Raw genomic sequence first — 24,337 nt, 5'->3', positions numbered from 1 at the left:
TTGCTTGTGGGAGACTTCAGAATGTCTTAGATGACTGATTGCCTTTCAACAGTCCTTTCACAGATGGGGAAATTCAGATTTAGAAAGTAACTTTGCCAGGATTCCCTAGTGGGTATATGGGGCATTGGGATTTGAATTCAAATCAACAGCATGGACTTGACTCCTTATTAGTACCTGACTTATAAAACCTAAGTTAATGTCTTAATATAACACACAGTATTAATAAAACCTATTACCTTAATCCTGGACCATGGGCTAACAAAATTATTACCCAAATCACTTTTTAAAACATACTGGTTTTTTGTTTGATCAGAGGAAGCATTTGTAGAAAAGATGAAAAGAGGGTGTTATTAATTCAATCTTTTGCCCCTCCCTATCAAAACAAACTTTATTATATTACCTCTGAATTATTATTTTAATTTAGTATACAAAAGGAAAGCTTGCAAACGGTAACAGGTTTAAAAGACTAGTTGTAAGTAATTCAAACATGTTAGCCAAAAAGACACTAAGTAAAAATTATTTAGGATACATCAGTCATTCTCTTTTCCCATAAACATGGAAAAAAAAATTGGTCTTAGTTTCTCATTCTAAACGTGCTTTCCTCCTTTGAATTATATAGGACTTACAAGGATATAAACATCTCTATATATAAACAAGCAGTGTGGCAGTACATATGATTTTGCACATTTTTCATTCTTAAAGAAGAAATTATGAAAAAGTTGCTCGGAACATGCTCTTCAATTCTAAAAGGAAGCTAATTTGAAAGATTTATCAATCTAACTTAAGTGGCTAAACCATTTTTTATTTGTTAGTAACATAAAATTCTAGATTGAGCTAAGCTGTTCAGAAAGGAGGAGGAATAACTCTGCCTTCCCTCAGCTTTGTGAGTTAGGAAGCAGACAGGAACTGACAACCCCAAAAAGAGGAGAATAAACTTAATGTCTCTTCCTATATGCTGTCGCTGTCCAGTTAAAGCAGCTCATCACAGAGGTTTAAACTGGTCCATCTCCCTAGAAGGTAGAAAAAGTTAATTATCACGTCATTCTTTTATTTGTTTCTTCTCCCTTCCTTTTCCCTCCCCATCACCCTCTTATTCCTGATTACTTTTGCCCCTTATTAGTTACCTATTGAATATTTTGTGTATTTTTCTGACTTTGTTTCAGGGCTGTAATCTGTCACTTACCTGTGTTTAGTCGTGGGAGTTGAAGCTTCGTTTTATTTGACATCACTTATTATTACAAATAATTTTGATAAGAGGCACAGAGAACCCAAGGTATGCAGCAAAGCCATATCTAATAAGCAGAGGAGCAGGGACCTGAACCTGGGCAAGATGAGCCCAGAGACTGTGCTCTTTCCCTCAAAGCTACGCTGCCACACCAATTTTCATACTCCCAGGAAATAATAACTAATACAATGTGCTGAGCCTTCTAATTGCTGAAATGGATGCATATTTATCACTCCAAGTTAGACACTCAGTCAGCAACCTTAGGAAGTAAGTTTAATAACCACATTTTATAGACAGAGAAGCAGTGGAGGGCACCTACGTGGTCAAGACCACAAAGCTGGCATCCAACCCAGGTCTCTTAACTTGTATTTTATGGCCTGTTTCCATTTATGACCTCATTTAAGGACTGTGCCAGGCTCAGGAACCTCTCATTAAATACTTTCTGCCTGAATGGATTGACATTGATCTGCACACTTTCTGTAGTTTGGCAAAAGGCAGTTGGGCCAACTAAGACTGTGAGAAGTTAGGCAGCTTGCTTGGGTCGCAGACCGAGGCCAAGAGTCTGGCTTCCCACAGTGTCCCCCCGGCGGGAGGGGTGCTGACCAGCTGTATGAGAGGCAAGCTGCCTACAAGAAAGGAATCCTTAGCAGACTGATTTTGTTTTTTAATGCAGCTCTCATGTACACTGAAGTAATCAGTGCTGAAATTTCATGATGTCATGATGTCTACAAACTACTTGCCAATGGTTGAGAAAGAGAGAGAGCAAATATTAACAATTTGTGGATCTAGGTGGAAACATGTAGGCATTCACTATACTGTTCTTTTAAATGTTATATAGGTTTGAAGTTTTCCAAATAAAAAGTTGGAGAACAAGGAAGGAGGAAGGAAAGGGAAATGAAAGCAATAAAAAAGAATCACTGGGAGGATATATAAGAAATTATGGAAACTTCCCCGAGTAGAGAGCTGGGGAAATGGATGAACAGAAGACCAGGGCAGGATGCAGATTTTCCAACTAATACACTTATATTTCTGTGTGTATACTCATATACACACTGAATTTTTGAAGTATAGGCATATAACGCTTGTTAGAAATTTAAAGAAAATTATTTGAATCATTTGAGATTGGAGCATGTTATATTATGTAGGTAGACCTTTACTTACATTTATTTACATAATTCCCCAATTAGGGAACTCTTGAGTTCTGTTAAATTTTTTTCCTCATATATTAGTGTTTTTCAATAACTGTGTGTGTGTGTGTATGAATAATTGCCTGATCTAGTTTGGTTGTTAGTTGAAAAAAAATCACATTTTCTTACAGCCCATAGGTTTGCTTTTTTTTTATATTGCTGTTGATAATTTACAATCATGTTTGGAGACTAAGTCCTCAGTGATTTCCTTTGTTTTTTTTTCTACCCACTTAGGAACTATTTCTCTCTTCTGTATCAGAAATATTAAAATACAGGTTTTGCACTAGTATGTTTGTTCTTTTCCAGGAAAAAGAAAATATTCTGAAGCATGTTCATAGGTTGCTTGGGAAGTTTGACCTATTGTCTAGATCTACTTAGGAAATAATGAGAACATTTTGGGCCAGACCACATGTCATTGTTGACAATATGTGCATAAGACAAATGCCCACTTCTAGGGACCTTCACATAAACATTATTGTACTCTTCTGTGTGTATATGGAGTCTTTTGCCTCACATTCACAGTCACTGGGTGTGAGACTGGAAGCTTTGGCCATCTTCAGCCTGGGTGTGTGAACATGCTCAGAGAGCAGAACTGGGTTCCAGTGATACAATGTCACTGTCTCCCTGAGCTGATAGGGACCGTGGCCTGGACTTCCCAGCCTGCCTCTGGTTCTCTGCAGCTGCTACCTAGTGCTGGTAGTCTGATGTGGCCTCCTGCATGCTGAGAAGAAAGGACAAAGACTCCACTTACCCCGCAGCAGCCACAACACTGGCAGTCTCCACACAGGGTTCCCAGGAGGCCATTGACCACCTGGATGGCACAGAGAAGCATCTGGATCACTCCTATGACCAGCAGGATGGAGAAGAGGGTCAGATTCCAGGGAACCACATTGACAGGATCCCGGCACTTGACCCATAAGGCTTCATCGTTGAGGTAATCCCTGTTGGGGACGTGAAGAAGAAAGGGAACATTTGTAGAAAGTGTACAATACCCTAGAGTAGAAAGTCTCCATAATGATCTTGTAAAGCACTATTTTCCATCCAAAATGAAAGCTCCATATGAAAAATATCCCATAACAACAATTTAAAATACAAACCTAACATCTTTATTGAGTACATACTATGTGCTAGACTCTGTTCTATGCATTTCCCAAATTTTCACTTGTTTATTTCTCATAGAAACCTTATAGTTCTTTTTTTCTATTTCACAACTAAGGGCATTAAGGCATAGAGATGTTAAGTGATCCCAAGGTCACACAGTTACTAACTGACAGAGTGATTTTGTGAGCTGACCAAGGAGATGGGTAAATCCAATATCTATTATGGGGCCAGGAAAATGAGTCTCCATGAGTAGAATCTCTCAAATGTTCTTGGGCTTTTTCCTATCTATTGCCATCAGGGAACATTTGGATCCTTGACAAATTATCTGTCAAGTCTAGTGACCATCTGAAGTTATGTACACTACAATTGGGTCATATACTTAAAGGGAAGAGCTAGATTTCTTTAAGGCCTGATGCTAGCCCAATTGTGAATTTGACTTGGCTGTATTTGGTTAACATGTAGGGATTCCACATACAAAAGATTTAATTAACTAAAAGGAAGACATAATCTGCTGCCTTAATACACATGTAACAAAAACTATGAAATAAGAGAAACCACAATATGTTTATTAAATGTACATATCAGGAGTCCACTGCAACATAAATTCATTGTGCCTCAAAGGAGAAATGTCAAGTATGCTATCTTTAAGACAAAAATGAGAGTGAAGTGGGTAAATTCTGTGGGTTATTATAATTTCTTCTCACATTCTTAGAGCCACAGATCGGTCTCTCCATCTTCTTTAGGCATCCACTATCCTTTCAAGGCCTCGATGGGAAACTTGCCATCTGGTTACTAAATTAACATCCACATTATTGTTTCAGATTTTTTTGGTAACCCCTGTTTTTGATGAATTCTCAAGGGAATCAGTACACATGTATTTTAAGTACATTCTGTATTAAGATTTTGAAAAATCTTTGAAATGATGGAAGATGCCCTGGAGTTTAATAGAACAGAAGGAATAAAGAAGCCAATTTTGCTCTTGATTTAAAAATAAAACACTGTTTATATCATTGATTCACCTTTCTGTAAGAGCACAGATTCTAGCTGCTCACTACTTGTATGCCTTGTGTACTTGTCTGTGAACTGGGAGTAACGTTATCTATCAAATCATAGGGTTATTACAAGGATTAAGTGAGTTAATACAAGTAAAGTGCTTAGCACAGGGCCTAGCATAAGATTATTATTATTTTATTTAATGTGAGCAATCTGGTCTAAAGGAAAAGCCTGGTATTTTGGATTCAGAAGGATCTGGGTGTACAGTCCCGAAGAGAACATACTAGCTATGTTTTCCTCATACAGGTTATTTTCCCTACCCCTCTTAGCATCCATTCTTCATCTATAAAATGGGCTGAGAACAACCTCACAATCGTGAGAATTCACTGAAATAACACACCTTATGGAGTACATACAACTTCTTTTCAGTACTTACTATTTATTAAACACTCATCTTTGTGTTCTGCATGTTTCCGTGTAGTTTTGTCATTATAATTTCTAAACTTGATGCATATATAGATAGACGATATTTTCCTGGCACATTTTCTAAAGAAAAATTCTCAGATGAAATAATTGGCAATCTCCATCTTCTGAATAGTTTGTGCAGACATGAGACAACAGCACCTCTTCATGGTGAGATTGGTGAAATGCTCACAGAGAACTTGGGAGCAAGGATTGAGTTTGGGTGTGTGGAGACACCTTCTCAGAACACCTCCACTCCAGCAGATGCCTCAGTACTCACACACCACCCTGGAGAGCCATTCCAGACCCTTCTCTCTCCACAAACTCTCACAACTCCAGGTGAGAGGGTGCCTTAGTTATTCATGGCCCAAGTAGCTAATCATGTTTCCGCATTCTGTGAGGCAACAGACTGAGCGGCCATGTACGTCCACTTCACTGGAGTTTCAGAGCATCCCCTTATTGTGAAGGGTATTTGCACTTGAGCTGCAGTAATTCCATCCACATCAGAGTTGGATTTCATGAAACTCACTTCTTGCCAGCAACAAAGGCAGCAGAAGGAAGGAGCAGGGGGGCCGCAAAGCTTTGCCTGACCCTCTGCCCAGCTAATTCTGGGGCCACCCACTCTGGGACAGACTTTCTGGTGCCTCTCCTGCCCTCAGCTGGCTTTGGTACCCCTTTTTCCCAGCAAGTTGGTACAGAGCACATAGGCCCCTGTGCTGCCAAAGTCTGTCCATATGTCTGCGTTATCTTCAGGACCATACACCTCAAGGGCAGAGGCTCTGCCTGCTGTCTCTGTCCCCTGTTCCAGGGCAAGGAGTGTTCAGGAAGTAACAGCAGGTATCATGTACTGGTCCTGCTCACGTGCCATGCCCTGGGCTAGCTGCTTTACATAATCTTTCCCAATCCTATGAGGAGCTGCTACTTTACTTGAACAATGCCCGGCACAGAGTAGCCTCCAGGAGATATTCACTGAATGAATGAACTTAGACCCATTCACACATGAAAACATTGAGGTTACTAACTGGAAGTGCCTAGATTTGATCTTTGGTCTGACTCCAAACCTAATGCTCTTAACCTTTACACAGACTCCCTCTATTTGAATAATTATATCCTTTTAGTACATTTGAAATATCATATATTGTTGAAATTTGACTTACACAATACATCTATAATAATATGTCAATCAAGGTTTATCTATACCATGATAAAGAGATTATTCTCTTGTAACCTTCATGTGACTGGTTGAAAGATTAGCATTAAGTCACAAAATCATTTTACAAGCATAGCATCTTAGAAATTCTAATGCATGATAGTGAATTCCATTCACAGTAATGAGTTATGTTCATAAAAATGAATAAATAAGGCTGATGTTCAGCAAGCAGTAGGTGGCAGTAATTTTGCCATGTGCTTCATGCACGTCGTGATCTCTTTCTCACCTGAACCTGTGAGGTAGATCTTGCTGTTACCCTTACTTGACAGAGGAAGAGCTGAGAGGTGAATACATCAACAAGATCACACCACTGGTGTGGGCAGAGGTGTGACTGGACCCTAAGTCCATCAGGCCAAGGGCAAAGCCAGTCCTTGGCATCTGTGCTTCCTGCTTCATGAAGGCTGGGAACCGTGGCGCGATCCCATCTCACCCTGTTGGAGACATGGCTCTCAGTTCTAGGGAATGTGTTCCTAAGCCGCTCATGGGGTTCCAGCAATATGTAGTCTTTGAGGTGCAATACGCAGTTGGTCCTAATCGGAAGTCCAGGTGGAGCACTTACTGTCTGCAGCTGTGTCTTGGTGAGGGGGGTGCTCTCCTCACCACCGGACTCCTCCCTGGGGAGCCAGTGCGGGCTGCAGCTGGACCTGGGAGCACTGTGTGAGGCTATGTCCCCGTCCTGCCCACCCCCACTGCTGCATGTCCCTGGTCCTTCCTCTGCCTCTCCCTCCCACAGCTGTCGTCATGCCCTGTGCGGGTTGCTTCCCTTTTCAGCAGTTTCAGGGTCAAGAGAGAGGCAGCCAACTGGCTCAGAGAGGATGGCCTTGGATGGGAGGAGGTCCTGCTTCAAAGGGAGCCAAAGGGGCAGATCTCAAAACGTCCCACGTTTATTTTTCCTTCTAGGCTGCTTCATTAGTGGTTCTCAGGACAGAAAAATGTTAACTGTCTTTGCTCTTTTAATACGATTTCCAACAGACCTTTCTGAGGAAAACAGTGCTCAAGTCTATGGCATTGAGCACCCTGGATTTTGTGCCCTAAGCTGGAAATCTCAGAGTCCGCCTGGATGACCTTCCCTCTTTCTCCTCATGCCTAGTCCTGATGACTCCATGTCGGATAGTCTCTGAAATGTGTGTCCTTCTTAGCAGTCTGCTTCTCCCAAGCCCACTGCCTTGCAGATGCTCACGATCTCATCTGGACTAGCTCTCCAATCTCCTACTTTTCTCTCTCCCCAGTTGCTGAGCACATTTTCTGTCCTCTACATCGCTACCGCTGTGATTGTCCTGGAAATCCCAAGTGGTCGTGGCATGCTGGGTGGTCCCTTATGTCTGAAGGTCTGGCCTGCCTCTCAGTCACAGCCCCTACCTGGAGACCCCTGCTGCTCCTCTCGCCACGTTCACCCTGCGCTTGAGGCTGCGCCACACACTGACTTTCTCTGAGCGTGTTGGGCCTTTTGGTGGGTGCCTTGGGACTTGCTCTCCTCTCTGCCTGAAGCGTGCTCCCCCTCCTGCCAGGGGAGGCGCACTTCTGCTCATCTGCCACCACCAGCACACGTCCCTGCCGAGGGGTTTCCCTGCCCTCCTCTGTTCCGTCCTTCTCTGTGCTCTGAGGGTCCCCCCAACAGCCGTGGCATCATCCGGGCAAGTACCCTGTCTAGCCTTCTTGGCTCCAAGTTTGGGACAGGCTTCAGCACAAAGTAGGTACTAGCCATGTTTTTTGTTTATTTTTAATTCTTCTTCTACTACTTACTAGCTGTGTAGCCCTGGACAAATAAACCTTTTGGAATTTCATTTTCCTATTTTAGGGATAAGAATTCTTCTCAGATTTATGAGGAGGATTAGGTGAGATAATGCAAGCGAAACCACTTAGCCCTTCATCATTAAGAAAGAGAAGGAGACGAAGGAAGAGAGGGGAAGGAAGACGCAGCAGCAGGAACAGTGGCCACCCCTGCAGGTTGCAATGAGGACAGGGTGACAGCTGTCCTCGATCCTTCTGCTTGGGCTCAGGCATGTATTGAATCCTTCCTACTCACTACGGGGCTGTGTATCTGTGGCTGGTTTGCAGCTACAATGACAACGGCTGAAATGCTTATACACTGGGATCCAGTGGGTAACAAAAGTTCGTGGAATCATAAAAAGAGTGGAGACAGAGGCCCCTCAGCTCGGCTAGATGGAATTTATAAAAAAGCAGATAATGATCAACATAAATTGTGTTGCGGAAAGAGCACAGTGTCTTGGAGTCAGAAAACTAGGATTCAAGCTCCAGTCATTAAGAAAGAGCATTCCTTCGGGCAAGTCGCTTGTCCTCTCTGGGCCTCGGCTGTCTTACTTCTGAAGGAGAATTACTTGCTGCACAAGCCTCTGGTAAGGCTCAAATGAAACACGATGGGTGAAAGCCCTTTGTTAACTGGAAAACACCAGGCAACACAGGCTTCAATTATTGTTATAAGAAACTCAAGATGAACTTCCATAGGCTGAGGGAAGGTAGGAACGAGTGGTGGGAGACGACGTCTCAAAGGAATGTGAGTTTGTCTCAGAAGGTAGGATGCCGATGGAGGGGGCAGCGGAGTGCTGAGGACAGCCCTCCAGGTGGCAAGGGGCTGCAGTGAGGCACACCCGCCTGGACCCAGCCTCCTGAAAGCCCTTCCTGCACCGGTTGTGCCACAGTTCACACCTTGCACAGAGAGCACACTTGTCCCTTATGTGGGACTAAATTCTAAAGGCAGCATGTGAGGGAAAAAACAATCACTGCTCAAAGTTACATTTAAATACCTTACAAGTCACCTGCAAAATATAGTATACCTGGTTTTGTAAGAAAGCCCTACACAGTGCTTTTTGATCATATTATAGTTAGAAGCCACTGTGCAGATGTCTAGGTGGTCAAACCTTTCTCCCCCAACAGCTGTCAAAGCCATGCAGTGAACAGAGGGGGTGGGGAGTTCTGCCATGCTCCCACTTGCCTGCAAAGCTGACTCAATTCTATTGTTATTCTTCAGCCTTTCTAATCTGATACCGGTTAATGGCTGGGTGAGTTGTTGAGAGAAGTGGATAAAATAACATATATGGAAGCATCTTTCACAGAGTAATGTGCAATAAATGGCTAGAATGGAAATGAAAATTTGCTTCATCAGAAGGATAAACAGAGTGCTTTGCAAAGCGGTATCCTCTCCTTCTCCCAAGTTGGCATTTCGTGAAGTGGCCCACAGACTAGCAGTCAGTCTCCTAACCTTGGGTATTGGTGCCATTCCATCCCAAGCAGGGCGTGAGTGTGCCTGCGGTGGCTCTTAGACCTCATGTCACAATATAGGACACCATTGTCCTGCTGAGGAGTGGTACTTAGCTTCTGTGGCATTTATTCCTCCTTTGTGATGGACATAGATTTATTCTAACTGACTTTAAGTTCATCAAGTGTAGTACCATTCACGTAAGAGAAATAGAAAAATATGTTTAGTAATGCACTGATGCTGTTGATGGAAATATGAAGAGAAGGGTCCTTGAAAGAAGATATAATCTGTGGCTTCACAGACACACCTCAACATGGGAGAGAGTGAGCCATCCGAAGAACCTGAGGAGACGGATCTGCCTTCTAGTGTCTGATTTCTATGGTCACATAAGCCAACCCCATAGCAAGAGGGCCCAAGTGCTGCCCAATAAGATGAGGGCTGCCAGGGAGCAAAAAGGCTGCAGTGAGACACACCCCGTAAAATCAATGCTTGTGGGAATCTCTGCAGGTGATATGAGGATATTAGAGAATTTATTTAACTACAGAGTATGTTGGGGGTATTTGACATGAAACACTTATGAGCCGACTAAGAACCTTCATATCATATCAGAACATATCATAACAGTATCAGAACCTTCCATCTCTACCATCTGAAGCCTGCTCTTGAGGTTCTTTGGGCTATCATTGTAAATTAATAAATAGGGGTGTGAATTAATAAATTAGTGTCTCACAGATTTTTTAAGGCATGGAGCCATCTCCATGCATAGGAGGACCCAATAAACATCCTTCCTGACCCCTACACATCCACGCCCTCCTGAAAGTTAGAATCTCATGCTGCACTGTCTAGTATACTGTCTGGGATGAGGGAGGTGTCCAAGATCTGCAACATTCAACACAGTTTGCTACTAGACACATGCAGCTACTGAGAACTTGAAATATGCCTTGTGGGATCGAGGAATTTTTAACTTAATTTCATTTAAATGAATTTAACTTTAAATAGCTACATATGGCTACTACATTGGACAGTACAGTCTAGGGGCAGAAAGATGCGTAATACAAAAAGACAAAGACTTGAAATCGGAAGGCATGGGTCTGAACCCTGCCTCTGCCCCCAACTAATGGTGTGACTTTTTATTAAGCCAAATTTATTAAGCCTGCCTTGGATTGTTGTGGAGATTAAATAATTATAAATTTTTTGTGGGAGGGGCCAAAAAAAGAGTTCTTTATCAACTATAAAGTTCCATGAAAATATGAAGTATTATTTTAACGAGTTCCATTAACATGAACTCTTATGAAGAATCACCATTTTTTAAAATTTGCCACTTAAGACATTGTTCAGTTGACCTCTTGGGGTATCAGTGAAAGCCTCTGAGCTCTGTTGGTGAGTAATCCTCCTCTTTTTCTAGTGTAAGTTTTTCAATAGTAGCTACTACTTTCTGTTTATTAACATTATAAGTTGCCTCATATGACTGCTAATAAATGTTTGATATGAGTAACAACACCACAAATCTTCTCTCAGGCCAGCTGAGGTGCCCTCTTTCAGTTATTTCTCCTGGTGTCTGTCAAGAATAATCAGAGGTGAGATCTTGTGCAACTTCACTTTACAACTCCTGCTCTGCAACCTGCCTGGGACTTGTAAAATGAAGGTGACAAGACATGAGCAGTGTCTCCCCTGGGGAAGGTTACCTGGCCATTCCCCAGGGGTGACAGGTGGCCCCTGCAGGGTATACCTTACCCGGAGTGGAAGGGGTAGCCCCACATGCCATTGTCCATGAGACATTTAGGACCTTTGTTGATTGAGACAGCTGAGATGACAAATGAGTAGCCAGCACCCAGGAATCCAATCACAGCAAATATTGTGGAAGTGAACATCTGAAAGAGGAGAGAGACAGTCAGGTCCTTCGGGTGGCCCAGAGGTGACAGTCAACATAAACAACCAACCTGCTTTTGAGCATGGTGACTCCAGGGAAGTTACAGGGTAGGAGCCAGTCTTTGTAAGGGATGGAGCCTGTGGGGTCTCCTAGAATGAATTTTGGTGTCTCGTGTCCCCCTTTTCATCCCATCACCATATCTTTTTCATCTACTTATTGATGACTGAAGGGTTCATTATAGTTTGATAACTTAGAACCATGGTTCTAAACCTTGTTAAGGATGGAATCTCCTCTACAGGGCTAATGTGGAAGGCCAGTTTATTACAGAATGAAAGAATCTTAGAATTGGAAATGATCTTAATTTCTGGTCCAATTATCTCTCCGATGCTAAGTCACTCTGGTTTCATGTGTTGGGTTCTGTTTATGAGAAAGTGTAGAAGTCCAGAATCTCCCCTCAGTGGTTCTAGTTACACTCTTTGAGGTCAAAAAGATTAAGTCCAATTTCTCTTCCATGTGGCAGCATCTTTTAAAATATCTGAGGTTGCTTTGTATCTTCCATATTTTACATCTCTCCACCCCTTCCATCCTCTGAAAGTTTTCTCTTCTTTGAATTAAACAAGCCCAACAACTCCAGATCTTTTCAATATTTTGATATGACAGAGATTAATCAGTAAAAAATTGATTGTACTAGCATCTTTCTTTTTGTAATTATAAAATCAAAGTGGAATTATAGAATATGAAAGACAGAAATAATCCTGGAGCCCATCCAGACTAACTCTCTCTTATGGATGAAAAAAATTTGGCCCAGAGATGCAATGTCCATTTCTAAACAGTAATTAGGGAGTAACACGGACACATTAATAATTTTAGAAATAGAAATGGAAAATTATTGCCTCTATTACTTTGGTGACATGAAGGTGCAGTGCAAAGTATAAGAGTTTAAATGTTAGTGGGCCAGGCTCAAATCTCAGCTTTGCTACTTTCCTCTGTGTGATGACTCTGCAAATTGGTTATATCCCCAGACTCTTAGGGATATATGGTCTGTTGTGAAAACTACATGTGATAACCTAAGTTAAATGGCAGGTATTCCCCCTTCCCCTTTGTGAATTACCCTCAGTCTTATCACAGTATATATTTGGAGCAGAGCAGGGTGGGGTGGTATTTGGGGGTGGAGAGGGCCTGATGGTGCCCAGGAAATTGGAGTCTATGTAATGATGGAGTTCCACTTAAGCTGGTATTTGTTTTCATATCATATATAAATGTATTTTTGGTGCAATTTTCCAAGACTGAGCTCAGGCCCCATGTCTTATGAAGCCTTAGCTGACTTCCCATGTAGAACTGACTTGTCCCTCCTGCATATATCCCATCCCCAGTACTCTGGACTGTAGAAACTTCTATACAGCACAGTGTCTACAACACATTAATGCATAGCTTTTAATGTTTGTCTTCCCCAGCCAGAGCACAAGCTCTCTGCAGTCATGGGCAATGAATTATTTGAAATTAGGTCATTGCTTCACCTCTACCACCACCTATACCGTTTTTCTCCTTTCTAGCTTATCAAAGGCATTGTGTAACTACTTGTTGAATATTTTCAATCACTCAGGTTTCTTATTACTCATTACTTAGGTTTTTCCCATTCATTTTTGTGTCTAGGGTATCCTAAATCCATTATCATCATTACATTTGTAAATATAATCAAGATCAGAAGTAAATGAAAATTTTAGCCAATTTATGTTAGAATAGGTAATCTCTTTTCCAAAGGATGTCTAGTTAAATAATTTTGGAAATTGCTGGATTATATAAAGTTAACTCTTTCACTCCTATTGTACTTTTAAGAATTTTTGTGATATGCTAAAGTGTATGGACCCCAAGAAGGGGATATACTATATTTGCTGAAATATAAACTAAATTATTAGCTCTCAAATTATCCCTGAGAAGTGAGGGAATTGCCTTAGAGTTGAGTCCTTATTTCATCTGTCAGGCAACAGAGCACTTTCTCAAATACTTTACTGTGAACAACCAAGTACTACGTGGGAAGACATTAGTCAGAAACAGGCCCATCTAACGTTAGCTGAAAGAATCGTTTAAAAATATTTTTCTTAACACAGACTTGTTCTTGGAAAGCTGACCTTACAATTCGTAGCTCTGAATATTATAGTTAACAAGCCTTTTAGGGCACTCTAAAATGGGCACTCTTGGTGTTTATCATTGAAGGATCATGAATAAAACCTATAAAGGGAGTGTCTGAAACTGTCTTACGTGAATTGATATCTGTGACCAAGTGAAATTGCCACTGACAGCATCCTCTGTGACTAGGATGCCAACTTCACGTGTGCCAACTTAAACGGAAGGAAATGGTCTGTGGGAAACTTTCGGTGGCTCAAAAGCTCTTTGGTAGTAGCCAAAATATTGATGTCAAAGAAGCATGAATACATTTAGCAATAAATGGGGGGAGTCATATTTCAAAATCAATATATTAAAATTATTTTATAGAATGTGATTAAAATATGTTTGTATAGTAATGTTAGTCAAAGAGCTGTTTTTGCAACTTTTTTGTGGGGAAAAAAAGAGATGGTTTGTAATCATTTTTGCCTTATATTTGGCTATATATGGTGATTTGCAGTTTTCCAATTTCATTGGAACCAACGATTGTTTTCCCACGTGTTCTTAATGAAAACATGCTATGGGAAATGCTGCTCCAATTTTTAGCGACAGCTTATCTGGCTAATTCTCTGTCTCTGAGTCACCTCCGCGTTCCAGCTACCTTGCTGTTTGGTTAGACACAGCGGGTAATAACTCCAGGAGTGACCAGAAAGTTCCAGTACAGCCATTGAAAGCTTACATTCAGCTCAGTTTCTTCTGTTACTCCTTGTCCTTTCGACATTAGGCTGAGTGGTCTGCAAACATTTGTTGCTATGTGGTCTTTAGAGATGGATTGGGTTATCTTAGTGAAAAACAGATACTGTGAAGGAAGGGTCTCTCATAACTTTAAACTGGTTAGAAGTCTTCACACAGCAGAATTTCTACTAAATAAATGGTCAAACATTCTTATAATTATATTTTTGTAAAAAAGAAAAATCTCAAAATCATCTAGTACAATCATCTCACTTTCTAACTAATAAAAATAGCTCCATTCAATGAAAGCCTTAGATGAATTATCTCATTTAATGCTCTCAACAAATCTGTGAGGTGGGTATTACTATCTACATTTTCTAGACAGGAAACTGAGACGACCAGAAATTCAGATAGTTGCTATAAGTGAAGCAAATAGTAAAGAGGTAGAACTGGGACCAATGCGGGGCCAAATGCTTCCAAGGCCCATGCTTAATCAACTTGCTTTTTCAATCTAGAAGGTTACACATTCAAAAGGTGGCTGCTCTAGATTAAGAACCAAGGTCTTCTTCTCAGCCCAGTGTCCTATGCCTTCCACCCTGTCAAATACACCCTTGACACACAGCCCAGTAGCATCAGATATTCTGTTATTTAAAAGTTTCCCTATGAATGATATTGGTTCTTCCACAGAAATAGAACATCTAAGAAAAAAAATATTTTTGTTTACTTGACTTTCTGATCTTGAGTTCTAATTATTAGTCAGGAGTCATTAAGTTGCTGATTAATAATATGCAAGTAGCTAAAATTGCTGTAATGAAAAAGGAAAATTGTATTTCCAGGAAGTCAATTTGGGAGTTTGAGGAGACCTGGGTTCCACCCTGTCACATCACTGAGGCCCCTGCTTCTTCAGTCTCAGGTACCTGTGGTAAACAGAAGAAAGGCGGGTGGTTCTAGAAGATCCCTTCAGCTAAAACAAACCAGGATTTCAATATCCATTGGCTGGTTGTGAGAGGAGAAATCTGACTTGTGCAATTCCTGCTATGTGAGTGAGTAAAGGACTTTAGGTCACACTCCTGGAACATTTTAGCAGGCAAGTGCTTAAAGACACAAAAAGTAAGTGCAAATGCAAACATTTCTCATTTTGGCAAGTCTAAGTAAATGAAAAACCAGGTTAACATAAAATACTAATGAGATGATCTTTCCCTTTACAAAAGAGTCCCCTTTGTAAGCTCCTTTAAATTAGCCCTGTCCAATGAAATGTAATGCAAACCATATATGTCATTTAAAATTATATAATAATCACCATTAAAAAAGAAAAAAGAGCAGGTGAGGTTGATATTCATAATATATTTTCTTTAACTCAACATACACAAAACAATATCACTCAGCATATAATCAATATAAAAATTACTAGTGAGATATTTTATGTTATTTTTTGAACTAATTCTTTGAAATCTGGTATTTTATACTTATGGTACATCTCAATTTAAATTAGTCACCTTCCACGTGCTCAATAGCCATGTGTGGATAGTGGCTAGTATATTGGACAGCATAGTCTAGGACACTGAAAAACTGATTTTGGGTAGTAAAAGTAAAAAAAAATGCATGGACGTGGTCGGCTCTGAATTCATGATTACTGTTACTCTTAGGAGGAAGGGAAATGTGATAGAGAAGAGGAACACAATGACTCTCAACTGAATGGATAATGTTTTCTTTCCTTACAAAACTATTTGAAGAAAATATGGCACCAGGTTACAATTTCCTCAAGCTACAGGTTGTATGTTCAGTTTTTGTAATTCAATTTGAAATATCTCACTTTAAGTAAATAAAACAAACACCCTAAATAGATTCTTCATAACTTTTCCAGAATGAATCAGCCACATGAAACAAGGTACACTTTATGTCACTCGGCTTCGAGTTATTTCACATTCCAAAGCCCAATTCACATCTCGGAGATATTATCAGACTTAAACCAGTATGGAATAATTAATTTATCATAGGTTTCATGATACAAAGTTTTTCATGTTAAAAGAAAACTTACTGAGATCATGTTGCATATTTTAGGGAGTTGACACTCTCAGCTGGTGTTATTTAAAGTAAACAGGCAAAGGCCTGGAATATTTCTGGAAGGAAACACAAAAATCAGGAATAGTGTTAAGCTCTAGGGAGAGTTGTTGCCAGACTCTGGAGTCAGGAATGTGAGGCTTCCTCTGTAGTTTTTGTACAATGGACATAAGCTTCCTAGTCTAAGTGAATAAATAGCACAGAGGGGACGCTACTGTGTACTGGTTGCGGGCACAGGGTATAGGCAGGTGGGTCTGGGTCTGTGTCCTGGCTCCTCCTTTATAACCTTGGAAAGTTAATCTTTCTAAGATCTCCATTTTTCTCTCCTGTAAAATAAGGCTCCATAATAAACCTACCTCAGGGAGGTCATAATATATGAGATAGCCCAATCAGTAATAAATAGGGAATCAAAAGTACACATGTCTAGAAAATCAGATAACCCCTAGGTGGGGAAGGCTGTTAGATAACGCCCAGAAATTAATGATAGGATGGCTAGAAATTGCTTTTGCCTGCTTCCAAGTTTTGGATAATTTCCTATGGCATTAACAAAGCACTTGATTAATGTCATTATTATATCCTAATATTATCATTCTCATGCACTCTTACTTTCTACAGAAAGCATAAATCTGGGCAGAAAAAATAAATGTAAACAGGCTAACTTTCTTACGGTTGCTCAGCACACGTTTTGCTCACAGTGCTACAGAAATGTGGTTTATGTATATGCTGTAAAAACTTCCCTTGAAATGGAAGATAAAAACGCTTACTCATCAGACCCCTTGAATTCACCATTGTCAGCTTTAAGACTTCCCTCTCTGTTGGGACTGGAGGCATATGTTGTGGGGTGGGATCCCAGCTCTGTCATTGTCCCTGCTGTGTCCTTGGTCAGGTGTGTACTTGTGTCAGCCCACCCACATGAGGAGGCACAGGGGCTGGGAAGGGAGGAAAAGTGGGTGGTTTGGGGACGTGGTTTTTAGATTCTTATGTAGTAGCAACATGTTAGGGGAAAAACCCTGGTAGGCATGAAGGTTCCTCCTTAGCAAGTATTCTAAGAGATACAGAGGGATTACCTGAAGCTTTTCTTCCCTTACAATGTTAATGCCCTATATTTCTGTTTTGTCCAGGCTTTAGAAGGAGGTTGGTTTGGTGGGGTGGGGTGTGCTGGTCAGAAACTTAACCTGCATGTGCCTCAGTTTCCCTATTTGTAAAACAGGAGTTTAATGACTGACTGTAACTCCAGGGCAATGGGGGCCAGGAATCTTTCTCCCAGCCCAGGACAAATTACCTTTGAAACCAAAATCAGTCAAAGGGAGAAATAAAGTGGGAGAAACCTATTTATTGCTTACAAGCAGTCATCCACTTCTGCTTGCCTGTGTCTCTCACCACCCACCTGCAAAAAAGGGGCCTCACCAAACTTCTCTGGTCCAGTTATACACTCCCTCCCCTTACCCTTGTAATCACCTATTAATAGGGAGATGGACTACTTTTCTTTACCCCTTGGAAACACCTATTGATATGGAGATGCACTAGGGTGAGGCAAGAGATTCTGGAAATACTGCAATTTCTACCCACACTAACTTACAGGGTTAGTGTAAGAACTGAGCCCAGTAAAGTATGGAAATCCTCAGAAATCACTCCCGAGCATTCTGTTACTTCATTAATCTTAACAAGTATTTATGGAGGACCTGTGTGTCCTCAGTACCCCAGGCACTCGGGACTACTCTCCTTTACCTGTGCACTAATGCTTGCCACACCTTCCCCCAATCTTTGCAATGTCCTTATGAAAGGCAGCAACTGCCATGATCCCTTTTACAGCAGAGAGTTTTGAAGCATAAACTCATTCAGTGAAGAAATAGGGTTATTTATTTCTTCTTTCAAGATAATCTATTTTTTCATAAAACTGTCTTTCTTAAACCCCCCTCAAACTGGCTGTCATTCCAAGAGATGCAGAGGTAAAATGTCAGGGCTTTGGCTTCGGGAGATGCTCGCTCCAGAAGTGCTCACACAGGAGGCGTCCCTAGGGGGCACTGCTGAGCTGGGCGCGGGAATCTGTTGATTACAACGCACAGACTGGGTGACGGCCGTCGGAGATCTTCCTTCTCAACAGGCCTGTCAGCCCTCTGGCCCTGCCTGTGGGTGGGGTGGGCCTTTATCTACCTGATATGATTTAAGCATGCTGAAATATCTGCCTGCCCCTAAATATCTCCTTTATCAAGGCAATCTACCTGCAGTGCCATTATTAATGACACTTCTTTGAGTCAAGACCAAGGTCTTCTAAAGGCTCTTACTAAAGCACATACTAACATAAATGTGTTGATAAAATTAATTAGCTGTCCTATTGGACTTTGAGAGATCAATTTTTTTTTTAAAGGATTCGAGGGCTGGAGAGCTTGACTAGCCACAGATTAGCTGCTAGGAGACACTAAGAACCTCCAGTATGTGGGGAAGAGGCTGAGATATGAAAAAAAACCTGTTTCAGAGGTTTGAAAAGCCCACCTTCAATGTATTCCTCCTCTCACAGATTTTTACCTTTTTTGTTTACTGAAGACAGAAAAAAATCTGTCATTTACCTTATTTGTTTATTGAAGTAGAGTTGACATAGAATATTATATTGGTTTCAGGTATACACCATAGTGATCTGACAATTATATATATATTACAAAATACCATGTAAGTGTAGTTACCCATGTGTCACCACACAAAGTTATTACAATATTATTGATGAATATTCCCTATTCTGTACTTTTTATCCCTGTGACTTATTTATAATTCAGATGTTTTCCCCCTTCACGTATTTCACCTATCTGCCCTGCCACATACCGCCCCTCAGTAACCACCAGTTTTCTTCTCTATATTTGTGTCTATGTCTGTTTTGTTTTATTTTTTTAGATTTCCCATGTAAGTGAAATCATATGGTATTTGTCACTTTCTAAAACTTCTGGCTTCTGTCTTGCTATGTCCCCAAGGAGAGCTCACCTCCATTTTCTAATTTCACCCTGAAACTATCAATTAGATAATCTCAAGATCTTTTTCCAGCTGATAGTCTTGCTTTATCTCTACAGCCCTCACATCCTGCTTCTATCATTCCTATATCCTATTTTATCACCCAAAGAAAGAAAAGAGAAGGATGCAGCTGACTTCTGGGGGATATTCCAGGAAGATAGCAAGGAAGAGACCAGAGAGAGAGGGAGAGGTCGGGAAATGAGAGAGAGCGAGACTGTGGAAATGTAGGATTTAGCCCAGCAGCCCTTGGCCTGCTCTGTTTCTGCCTCACAGGCCCTTCTACCCACAGGATTTCTTTAGCACTGTTCCACAGAAGCCCAGTGTTCCTTAAGCACCTTGAGGGAAATGCAGTGAGCCTTTGAAAAATCATCCAAATCTTCAGCATTGTAGTACCGATCAAATTATGCCACAGCTTTTTCCTTCTTCTCTGGCAAAATGTCTGTAAATACCTTTCCTTAAAAAAATGATTATTGCTCGGTGCTCCAGAGCCTCCAGACATTAAGGAGACCCGGCCCTAAAGCAGGGGCATGAACTCAGTGGCCTTTAGGGGTGGGGCAGGAACCTGCGAAGCCCTCAGTACGCCTGCGCAGGCCATTGTACCAAAATGCAGGTCCAAGAGTGCCAGATTCACTTTTTATTTTTTGAAAAACTAGTGAGATATCTCTACATTTTTGTGAAATCTCTATTTTTAAACACTGGGGGCTGATTAACGAACAAACAAACCAAAATGAAGAAATCCTTGTGCTGGCCACCTGCAGTGTGCTGCCCCTGGGCCACAGCAGCTGTGCCAGGGGCCTCGGTCTCAGTGTGGCAGAGCTGGTTCTCGGTGGGCACTGCCGGAGTTTGGGGGAGTCCTCAGCTCACACCAGGGGCAGATCCCACCTGCAGGGCCAGGGTGCCCACACAGGCAACTTGAATTGGGCAGATCAAATGTTTCAGATCGATCGACCCCACTGTGCTTGTATAAACATGACATTTTGCCTTCTTCTGGGCTTCATTTAAATCGAATTAACAGATAGGTTTAACATAATACTTTGAACATTATTTCAGTTCTCACTATGGTTGTATCTAAACCTAAAAACAATAAATGAACAAAAACCCTCATTGTATACTGGTTAACCTTAAGCCTTCTATTAAGCACCAGGGAATGAGCTGTTAGATTTCTAAGGAATAACTCCTTTTTTCCTTTCACCCAATTTCCTTAATTGCTAATTCTTTTTCAAATTCTTATCTCCAACTCTTTCCCCCAAAGTCCACAAGGTATAATGAGATTGCATTTCAAGGGGAAAATGAGTTATATATTTCTTTCTTTCCTTTATAATTAATTATACACAAATATCATATGATACATAACATCCTACATAAGTCTATCAAAAAATTGTGGTTAATTTTTACACCTTTTTGTAAATAATGATTTTAAATGTTTTTATAATAATGTTTACTTGGGATTCATGATGGTGTTAGGAAGACGAGAACATTCTTGAATGATCTTTAATCACACAATGAAAATCATAATTGTGTGTGCAGTGCACCAGCCTCAGCCCTTCATATATGCTTAAAACATATTTTTTATTGAATACTAAGCAAATATTGATGAGAAAGAAATGTTAGAAATGATTGTTTCAGAATGAAAAGCTATACCTTTCCCTCTAAGAAGTTAAAAATAAACCTGTATAGTTCATCATCTGTATTCATGAATCTCTCAGATGGACAATTAAACTTCAGGAAATTAGAGCAGGAGCTGGCTTTATTTATCATCTAGCCAATAATTCCAGTTCAGCCTTCTTCATTTTTGCCACATCAAGGTACCTGAACTCAATATTTTTCTCTAAGTCAGTTCTCTATTTTAATAATTTATATCACGAGTCTGAGTGAAGAACTAGTATCATTAGCAACATACAGTATTGTTGAATTTTTAGTTAATGTTGGTTCATTCCCAGAGTCTAAGATGTGTTCTTCTTTCGTTAGAAAGATTCTGAAGGCTTAGAAATGGTAAAGCCTTGTTTCCATTGAAATAAGATTTTTTTTCTTGATAGAAGCAAAAGAATTGAAGGAGAATTGAAGAAGGGAAAAGCTTTCTATGTTATTGGAAGGTGTAGCACATCTGTGCAACAGAATTGTTTGTCCCATATTTGGGAAATTCTGGTCTAGTCTAACTTTCCCATTTTCCGGATGAGCAAAGGGAGGCAGAGAGCTGAACAATAATTTATCAGTTGTAGAAACATGATCCAGGCCCACATGACAGCATTCTTTACCCCACCCTGGAATGGTGATGCCTAATCTCTCTAGATGGATAAACTGAAGTCCTGAGGCAAAATCCAGGTAGAAGTGGGGAAGTGCTGGGCACTGAGGTAGTGAACCTGGCAGTGGTACGGATGGGGCATTATGGGGGCTACGGGGAGAGGGAGTTTACTTACCATCTGGTAGCCATTGCCAGGGAAGGGAAATGACTTGTCCAAGGTCTCAGGGCCTCTTGGTGGCAGAGGGAGAGGCACAGCCCCTATCTCTGCCTTCCTAGCCTGCATTCTTTACATGCACTACTCCAGTCTTCCAGCTCTGATATCCCAGCCTGTTAGTCAAATCTAAAATGGTATTCATACACTGTACATATGAGGGCATTGGCCTTTAAAATGTATTACTATTGTCATTTGTCCCAGCAAGAATCCATCTTTCTCCCTGTGCAGCTGCCCCAGAGTCTTGCCTGGGGCTGGTAACTTGCCCGCATGCCCAGCCCACGGAGCCAGCGCACGCTGGATTGACTCCGGCGGCCGCCCCCACCCCGGGACTCACCGCGAATCGCTTCCCACAGCTCTCGTTGCCGCAGCACCCACAGCAGTCATTGTTCTTCAAGCCCAAGAACACCAGCGCGGGGAAGATCATCTGCCGGCAAGAGAAGCACCTCAGAGGGGGTCCCGCGTGGGAAGGGCGACCCTGAGCCTGCCTGGCTGTGTGAGGGGCTGCACTGGGACGTGGGACGTGGGGGCCGCGGGCAGAGCAGCAACGAACAGGGCACAGCTGCTCAGTGATATCAAGCTTTTAGGTTTCATTTGGCCTCGCTGCAGTGAGGCAAGATTTCAGGATCTGACACCCTGAGTTTCCGTTTACATTGGTGGCATAGGGTAAAGGAAAAGAACATGTCTCCGAGTCGCATGAAAAGTGAATCTCTCTCTCTCTGGAGATTCTCAACCTTTATTAGCAATAAGGGGTTAATAAATCATTAGTGCAGGCGTGGAAGAGACATCCACTGACACCTGCTTCTCTTGGTGGTTTTCAGTCAATTTGCTAGAAAGTGTGTGTCCAGCCCTCTCCCCACCCACCCCAGCACTATCTTGTTAGAATAAAGAAGTTAACGTGGCTCTCAGTTTGGTCCATGGAATTCAACTGACCCATGAGAACAGCCTGCCGAAGCTTAAGGATTAGCCACTTAGTACACTTAGTGGACGTGCCCTTGTCAGGTCCTAAAGGAGAAAGGGGAAAACTGAGGCACTGGCTTTTTATCCCAGCATGCCTGGGCTCTTGTTAGCGACTAAGTATCTTCCCGCACAGTAAGTACCCGGGTTTGAAAGGATGGGGTGAAAATCTCCTTCAGGGGGATTTTAAGGCTCCCGTACTCACCAAGACCCCGCTTCCTAATATTCCTCCGAAAAACCAGACCTCATCAGACAGGTAGTCGTTGTTGTCTATCACTTTTCCTCCAGGGAAAAATAGCAGGATGTTAGCCAAGAAGCCAAACAGGGAGAGGGGAATGAGGGTGGCCCCCAGGCACTTGGCGCAGCCCCCGGTGCACATGCTGGGCAGGCGCAGTGCAGGTCCCCTCGCTGCCTCCTTCACAGAATCTCTTAAAAGTTGTCAGTCAGAGCGTCACTGTAACCGTCCACAGTTCAGTCCGTATTTTGGAGCTGAGAAGCAACTCAGGCTGCGAACTGTGTCCTTGGACTTGATTCAGCTTCTCAAAAATAGCAGAACCACGATAGTGATGGGCATTTATGCATTCTCCCTGAGCTGGAGTCCTTGGTGGTTTTTTTTGCACCCCCATAAATGAGATTACCTTCAGAGCAATCATCTTGCCATGGAGACCAACAACCTCTGTTAATAATCCACCAGCACAGACAAGACACATTGCTGCAATCAAACGCAGAGCTGGAACAAACAGGGCTTAGAACCACTGCACCTCTAATCTGACAATGCCCCTGCCTGGATGAGGAAATATTTCTCCCAGGCTCTTCATAAAGCACTGTGTAATTGAGTTATCTCCCAAGTACTTAATGGTCTACAAGTGCGTGTCTTTGTCTTTTCTGCTGCGAGCCTGGGATGCAAGAGATACCAAAAGAGCTCGTTTCCCTCAATACAAAAGTAACAATTTGATGGTCTAGTTGGGTGTCTCTGAGCTCAAGTCTACAGGAATTTTTAAAATAGATAAATTCAGAATAACTATTCATTTTATAGCCTAATACATTTCTGTACTTGTTACTCCATTAAGTCCTGTCTCCTTCCCTATCTGGTGTGGCAGTATTAGCAAGAGCAGTTTTCCCAATCAACTCAATTACATCTCCCATGCAGGAATAAAACGCTCTACCTTGACAAAGGGTCAGGGGAAAGGAAGGTCAGCCTTGGGCAGAGGAGAGGAAGGATACTGATGAATTGACTGGAGGCAGAGAGGACAAATTTGGAAGAGCAGTTAGAGTGTAGGGGACAGTCAGATGGACCTCTGCTGGAAATTTTGCCAAATGACAGGGGTGTGATTCAATTACTAATTTGCTTTGTGTCACTTAAGAAACTCTTTGCCTAGACCAAGTTCTGCATTCTGCAGCGAGGCTGCCTGGAAGTGGTGTTATGTAATGGCTGAAGGACTTTGGGGTGGAACAGGGAGCCTGCTGGTTCCTCGTTGAGTCTAGAGTTTAGGTTTAAGAACAGTAGGTAGAATTTTCTAGGGAATCTATTTTAGCTAAGTAAAAAGTTAGTATCATCATAATGAGACCTGTCCTGCAGTGGAGTCAGCCGCCTGCTCCCAGGGAAGCTGTGGGTAGGATTCCAGAGAAGTCAGATTGGGTGCACGCCGAGGTTGGTTCTGAAGAGTCTGTGAAAGATACTTTCTGAGACCTCAGGGTGGGGGTGAGAAGAAAAACTGCAAATGCTCATTAAGCATGCATAATATACTAAGCACAAATAGCCCTTT

The 24,337-nt window shown here is 41.7% G+C and overlaps 1 protein-coding gene across 1 annotated transcript; it reads right to left on the bottom strand.

Moving 5' to 3' along the window:
* Positions 1–370: 370 nt before the first annotated feature.
* TM4SF4 (transmembrane 4 L six family member 4) lies at positions 371–23,203 on the bottom strand. The gene is made up of 5 exons (XM_036896395.2): positions 22,777–23,203; positions 21,952–22,041; positions 11,130–11,266; positions 3,164–3,353; positions 371–1,010 (listed from the first exon to the last, which is right to left on the bottom strand). The coding sequence occupies exons 1-5, from the start codon at positions 22,948–22,950 to the stop codon at positions 993–995; spliced, it is 609 nt and encodes a 202-aa protein (XP_036752290.1). The 5' UTR covers positions 22,951–23,203; the 3' UTR covers positions 371–992.
* Positions 23,204–24,337: the final 1,134 nt, after the last annotated feature.

The sequence above is a fragment of the Manis pentadactyla genome, chromosome 1 (genome assembly GCF_030020395.1).
Source record: "Manis pentadactyla isolate mManPen7 chromosome 1, mManPen7.hap1, whole genome shotgun sequence".
Lineage (NCBI taxonomy): Eukaryota > Metazoa > Chordata > Mammalia > Pholidota > Manidae > Manis > Manis pentadactyla.
This window is presented reverse-complemented; position numbering and strand designations above follow the sequence as displayed.